The 7,524-nt window shown below is 36.8% G+C and overlaps 1 protein-coding gene across 1 annotated transcript; it reads left to right on the forward strand.

Moving 5' to 3' along the window:
• nppb (natriuretic peptide B) lies at positions 1-3,566 on the forward strand. The gene is made up of 3 exons (XM_028808356.2): positions 1-203; positions 1,661-1,973; positions 3,370-3,566. The coding sequence occupies exons 1-3, from the start codon at positions 84-86 to the stop codon at positions 3,384-3,386; spliced, it is 450 nt and encodes a 149-aa protein (XP_028664189.1). The 5' UTR covers positions 1-83; the 3' UTR covers positions 3,387-3,566.
• Positions 3,567-7,524: the final 3,958 nt, after the last annotated feature.

The following is a 7,524-nucleotide window of genomic DNA, read 5'->3' on the forward strand; positions in this document are numbered from 1 at the left end:
AGTTTCAAGGAGCACAAACAGAATCTCGCAAGAACCGTAAAGACATACGACTGTACTGCAGACAAGTGAAGTGGACGACAGAGATGCTGCTGTCAAGTATCACTACGCGTTCCGGGCTCCTGCTGCTGCTTCTCGAAAGCGTTCGCATCGGCTGCCTACCCCTAACTGGCGAGAGTTTGGTTGTAAAGCCAGACGACTTAAAGGTATGGAACCAGCAAGAATTCGATGCCGTAGCCCAAATATTGATTTCTGTTTGTTTGTTTTTTTCATCCGTCCGTTATTTTAACCTGCGTGATCCAGTCTTATTACTTAGCTCGCTTACATACACTCGATCTGCACTCCAATTTCATGACATATAGTTACTGCGTTATCAGAAAGATGTAATTAATGATCCATCTATGTCAACTTTGGTCCTCCGGTAAAGGGTCTAGGGTGAATCGAAATCAGTCTGAGGTTGTAACAAACCCCCTATGGGACGCCATTCAACCTCAGTCGTACATTCTGAGTAGTTAAGTAAACACAGTGAAAGAGTTAAGAGGTGTTTAAATCTGACAACTGCATCTGGCTCTGATTTCTACCATTATATCTTGAAAAGTGCAGTTAATACAAATTTCCGTTAGAGACTCTTCCATTTTTATGTACTTGTATTTATTTCTCTGTTCTCTTTGCAATTAGGTCTTTTTTAAAAACGTCTTAAATAAAAAAAAAAACGTTGTGTAAATAAATAGTTTATTATTAGTTTATGGATTTTACTTGAAGAAAACAATATTCCATACAATCATGTCAAAATTAACAAACAAGAATTCAACCCTCGTCTGAGAGAAAGAGAGGAGAGACTACATGAGCAAATTTTTAAAAACAATGTTTAAACGGTTTTGCCATACTTTCAGATGTCAGCAACCTTTTATCAAGTCACAAATTCCACTGCATTTCTTGTAATAAATGGATATTTTAGTGAAAAAGTTGGGTGTTGCAACTTACAATTGCAATTTATTTAATTAATGTTTATTTTGTGCATATATCTACGAGGGCAACACAGGCCCACCATTAGAATCTGTTTAAATAGGACTAGGAAGGTTTTGGGCTGAATGACCAGCTCTCCTCAAAATGAATGTATTGTTCTAACGTTCACTGTGCCGTATACGTTTTCCTCCGTGGTTCTCCAGTTTTCTTCCCACATCCCTAAAACCTGCAAATGGAGTTAATTTCGGACCCCAAATTGTGTCCGTGTGAGCGCGCCCTTGTATTGTTGCACCCTTGAAATCTCGAAACGGCTTATGACGGTTTGGTGTCATTATACTACCATAATTATCTAGTTAGACTGGTAAATGTTTAGAAACTATGCTTGGTTGCACGCTACTGAAGTGGGGGCCCTTTCAGTGTCCCTTTGACTCAATTATGACATCCACATGGTGCGAAGGACTGGAACCTGCGACCTGAATGGACGAAAGTCTGACACTGTATGTATGCTATACAAAGTAAAACTAAACCCTATCGTCCTTATATAGAACACATTTCACAAATTCACGTGGAACAGTTACTGTCGTTAGGGTCTTGTTTATCCCAATAACTATATATATCGAGCACACTTTTTTGTAGGCTACACTCTGCCAGTGCCTCCCACGTTAACGCTTTTTTCTCTCACATTTTCTGTTTTTAGGATCTGCTAATGCGCCTTGAAAGCGCACTATCCCACAATAACGTAGAAAATTCTGAAGAAATTGCAGAGAACCGGGAATTCTCGGAACCACCCATGGAATTAAATCTTGAGGGCGACCAGGACAGTACTGAGGAACCACGTGCTTTCGGGCACCCCACAGACGAAGGCTTGGCCAGGCACTTTTCACTTAGGAATATCAACAGCTTCCGAATAGTGCCCAAGAACACAAAGAGGTACTCTGGGTGCTTTGGGATGAAAATCGAAAGGATCGGATCCTTAAGCAATCTTGGATGCAACAGCGGCTCACGGTTTGGTACGTCTTGACTTTTAACTTAACGAGCTTGCGCACATAAAAAAAATCTGATTCCCCTTGAGACAAACGACAAACACCGAGACTGTTAAACCTTAAGCTTTTCATCTGACACCTGATTTCTCTTTTAATCAAATACCTCCCACTAGCTAATATTTATTTAAATATTTCAGGCGGAAGAGCCAGAGTGTGTTACTCCATCATCGGCGCCCAATTATGTAGCGGCTCCTTTTTAATCAATTATTTATTATTACCAAGTTATTATTTACTTTATAAATGTGACTAATCACAGTTCACGAACACTTTGATATAAAAATAACTTACTCCGTAACGCGCAGTAAATGCTCTGATTGCGATCCTTTTTAGTTAAAAGCTTGGTATGTGTTATACTCAGTATTTAGATGACTGCGCTTCATTAAACAGACAGTAAATGTCCAGAACAATCGGTGAAAGGTAACATAACTTAATCGATTCCCAAACAGGGTACACTCTACTTCACTGTCTTCCGGTTTCTTTCTGAATCGTTAAGACTTAATGTTAGGTTAACTGGTCAGATTAACTATCATACATGAGGTTTTTTTTTCTAACGGACTGGCAACCCATCCGGGACTTTTTCATCCTTTGAGCCCATGTTTTCTGCTGTAAATGGAAAAGCCGAGTCGAAAGATATAGGGCCTTTTTGTAAAGTGTATTACTCTTTTTCCACATCTTGATTAAAAAAAAAACAATAGCGAATCAAACTGTAACATTTGAGTACTGGAACAAAGAAAGCTGGCCGCATGATCTAACAGACGTGTGCATTTGTGATGTAATCTGTTGTTTATGTTTATATATATATATATATATATATATATATATATATATATATATATATATATGGGCAAGGAACTTTGGGTTTGGTTTCAGAAATGTTTTGTTTACAGTCCTTTACTTTTCAAACGCTGATTCATTATTGGTTAACAATGCACGTCAAATTCCTTAATGTCAGCATTAAATGTAAACTACAGTACACAAGAAATGCAGTACGAACCGGTAAGTACTTGAGGAGCACACTCAAGGTGACACTAGGAGATCTGCAATCAAGGACAACCTTCGATTCTAACTGAAATTCTCCAGAATGTTAAATGGAAAATAGCACATTATTAAAACAGATTTCTGTACTTTAATTGCGGATCTAGAAGAATAAAATGACTTTCCTGAATACTTTAATTTTGCATTACCAAGAATTATACATTATACAGAAATATACATCAACAAAATTTCGTTTTCTCTCGGACTATTTTTAACTGTGTTTTTGGCAAGTGGAAATAAGGCTTTGGTTATATGATGAATAAACATGGCGTCTTACTGATTCATTTCTGGATTAATTTTAATTTCTTATTCATGTCATATCCTTCAGGTTTGAAGAGGAGCTGAGAGCTTTCACCAGACAAATATACCAATTGAATTTCGAAGAGAAGAATTAATTTATTTCACTAACTTCAAGTTAATGTTTATATTTTTGGCCTTTATTTATTTATTTATTTATTATTTATTTATTTAAATGTATTTATTCATGGATGTAATGCAATTTAAAATAAAGTATATTTCACATTACTGTTTACTATTTTTTAATAACACTGACAATAATATCAATTGATCAAAGTCATTTATTAGCAGTTCTATATTAGCTGGACAGTTCAAGAAAAAAAACATTGATTTTAGAAATCAAAGTGTTCAAAATGAAAGCATGTCTTTGCTTCTGTTACTTTCAAATTGAGAATCCAAAGGTATTCAGGTTAACGTTCCTTGCACTGTATTCTCCTAATGATGACTAGAAACTTATTCTTCTACTGTTTCTGAGCTGGCCTAATTATAACTATCAAATGTTACAGCACTTCCAAAGCTTTGTCTGCATTAAACAGGTCCATAGGAGTTGGAAAAAGTGTCCACTTCAACATGTCACTATCAAAATTGGCATGTTTTTCTACATTGCCCATGTCATATGCCTATTTTAGAATTCTCCTTTTTGATAAATAAAGATGGACCTATGTTCCCTTGATGTCATTGGATTTGGTAAGATGTAAACACTACAATCCCACCCTAGGCCTCCTTAAACGTTTTAGGGTAAGGAAAACTTGTCTAAAATGTAGAGCACTTAGCTAAAGGGCCCCTAAACTGAAAAATATTTTACATATATGTAAAGTCTGATTAGTGACAGTCTTTAAATAAAATTTTAAGACACATTATTGCTGCATAGTCTGTACCTGTTAGAGCCATTAGTAAGACTGTTCATACTGTGTGTTCATAACTGCAGGAAACAATGTTACCAAATGTCACTTTTCCCTTTTTTCTCCATGATGTCCTCTAGTAGTGCTTTGTGTCACTACAATTTTGATGAGGATAACCCTCTCCTGGCATTGAAACGAGACCTTGAAATGAATAAGTAACAGTGTTATCATTTACATTTTTTAGAGAATGATGCATACTTCAAATCAAGGACACTGGCCATTTACTTGTTATTTTAAAGAGCGTTAGAAAACTATAAACATTATGAATACATAATACATGTCCATGTCCATACAGGACATGTCCACACTTCTTCCATTTCAGGCAGCATCAGACACATGACAGGAACTATAGCAGAGTGGGGCACCAGTAGAGCATTGGGCATGGGCATATGTTTTGGAATGTAAGAGAAAAATCAGACTACTTGGAGAAAACAAACTTGTAAAGAATTTGATATTTTTACACATACAGTATCAAGACTACTATTTGAGCCTATAGGACCCTGAAGTTCTGAGGTAGTACTTTTAAACAGCTGCACCATGTATCTCCTGAGAATTACAAATATTCAGAGTACAGTACACTTGAAATGCATGGTGCTATTTTTTAACTTAAATGTTGTTTTAATTATATTAGTGAATATGCAGAGTGTTATGTTCACAATATTAGGGCAAGCTGAATCATCCACAATTTAAAATTTTATAATAAAGCTTTTATACATAAAAATCAAGTGCTTTGATTTCCATGGTATACATTCACTAACATTGATGAATTCATGAAAATAACACAAATTAATTCCTTTTGTTACAAACACATATAAACTTGTAAATATGTAATTAATGTTAGGTATAAACTAAAAGAGAGTCAAGAGGGCTGGCTTATGGCAAGACAATAACACATTATGAAAAGAAAGAATTTATTGACAAAAAATAATGAACAACAGAAGCAGGGTAAAGGAACAATATACAAAGTGGCAGGAATGGATCCCAAGTCCACACGACCCTGCACCTGACAAGACTTTATACCCTCTCCCACAACCCTAACACCAGCCATAACCAACCTGCAAGCATGTCAGAAACAGTGCATTATTCATCAAAATGCCAATGCTTATTTGCACTTATGACATGAAACACAATCCAATAACTTCAATACACTAGCTGAGCAGATACCACATACTACATAAATTACACAATGATTTCTGTTGGGATAATCTTTACTTGAAGAACTGGGAACTGAGGGATACATAATGGCCTATACATGATTTGCATTTAATAATAAAACACACAGTAAAACCCAAAAGCTAAATTGGGTAATCTTCCTTCTTTACAAGTTATAACAAAAGTCACAGGAGTTTGTTCAAAATGAGACTGTCCCCACTAAAACTGAATGAAAGGTGCAGTGCTGGATTTTAAACTGAATGTGCCCTAAACATCCAGTGCTACAGCCAGCAATGAGCTATAAACAATAACAATTTGGATAGTGTGGAAATCAAGAATAAGAAATGTAATAATGCTAATATAATGATCGTTTGTAAAGCCCATTTCACTACTAGGAATGCAATGCTTGCAAACATAAACTGGAATTTATTTTGAACAATTCCTGGTGGTCAGTACATTACAAACAAGATTGAAGAAATGTAATTTGAAATTGTTTGTAAGTTTTATCCAGTTACATTAGTACTAAGTTTAAATGTGAACAGGATTATTTGTGTTTTTTTTACACTACTGAAGGGGAGTCTCTGTTGCATCTTGAAAAATAAAACACATGGAAAAAGAAAATGTATTATAAGTTTTAAAAATATGCTTGGTAAAGTTCATGTCCATAAATTGTAGTGGTCCAAGAATACTCCCTCTTTTGGCATTTCTGAGGTGGTTTTGGTATGTAATTTGAAGTCTATAAAAGGTCTGAAAAAATGCTAAAGCAAAGAAAACTTTTAAATTATTTAAAATTATAATTTAGGTATATAAATTTACTAGCTGTGTAAGCCCATGGTGTAAAACTCCCGGGCTCCTAGAAAGCATGGACTCCGGCACTTCAATCAATCAATCATATCGGTTGTGCATTAGTGGCTAAGCGAGGTTCTCTTTCCTTGGTGGTTTCATTTTGCCGACGTGCTTGCCTCCATTGTCTACCAGTGGCCAAGCAAGTTTCTCTCTCTTCAGAGGTTTCATTTTGCCTATGTGCTCACTTTGTTTGTGTATCAGCAACTAAAAGAGCTTGTCTTTTCTTGGTGCTTTCACTTTGGCAACACAGTCGCTTTCTTTGAGCTTCATGCTGCAGCCTCGCACTACCAGGATGGACAGACAGACACACACACTTCAAAGTGTAGACGTTTATCTAAATATATAAAATCCCTATGTGCGTCCAGGTGTCCGTGTGTGGGTGTCTTCTGATGAAGTGCGCATGCGCGGGGCACGGTGCGACGCGCGATATTACTGTCAGGGAAAGTTAGAGGCGTTTTACGGAAATACAAACCAGTATTACTGCGAGAGCAAATTAAAGGTACACAATACAGTGACGCTTATTACAGCCACATACAAGCCAGTATTACTGTCAGAGGAGATTAAAGGCATATTACCGACACGCACGCCTGTATTACCGCCAGAGAAAATTAAAGGTATATTACGGACGTACAAGCCAGCGGACGTACAAGACGGTATCCTTCAATAAGGGCGCGCACAAAAAGGCGAGCCCTTATTCACTGCGCTCAATTGAGATCGCCCTTTTGAAGCTCGCCTTTTTGTGCGCGCCCTTATTGAATAGAGCCGTACAAGACAGTATTACTGTCACAGAAAATTAAAGACACACAATACACGGCGGCAGCCCAAGAAGAATGGTCAGCTCAGCAAGTAAACATCAACAAAAGAAAGGCTGAAAGAAAGAAAAATACGACCAACAAAAAGAATGAGATCAAAGTCCCTTGCCATTTAATATAGACTGTTCCTACTAATGTTTATGCACTACTGTTCTAGCGCCCGTTATTGTAACGGGCTAAATGACTAGTATATAAGATAATTTTTAGCCCGAGAATGTAATCAATGTATGTTCTCCATTTTTATGAAATTTCTATTTGTATTGGCTCTTTTGCAAATTTATGGTAAATTTTGCAAAGTACCAATTATGTAATAATGTAGCAGCCCTTGGTTTCAAAGGAATCGACACGCAGAGAGTCTCAGACTGGTGCGTTTATCTTTATTTATGTCTCAAACAGTGGATCTTTATCCATCCATCCATCCATTTTCCAACCCGCTGAATCCGAACACAGGGTCACGGGGGTCTGCTGGAGCCA

This window comes from Erpetoichthys calabaricus, chromosome 8, assembly GCF_900747795.2.
Source record: "Erpetoichthys calabaricus chromosome 8, fErpCal1.3, whole genome shotgun sequence".
In the NCBI taxonomy this organism is placed as follows: Eukaryota; Metazoa; Chordata; class Cladistia; order Polypteriformes; family Polypteridae; genus Erpetoichthys; species Erpetoichthys calabaricus.

Excerpts from the sequence above, each read along its gene's own strand:
- nppb (XM_028808356.2), top strand. The coding sequence starts at position 84 with ATGCTGCTGTCAAGTATCACTACGCGTTCCGGGCTCCTGCTGCTGCTT. Across the intron at positions 204-1,660 it reads TAAAGCCAGACGACTTAAAG|GATCTGCTAATGCGCCTTGA; the intron begins GTATGGAACCAG and ends TTCTGTTTTTAG.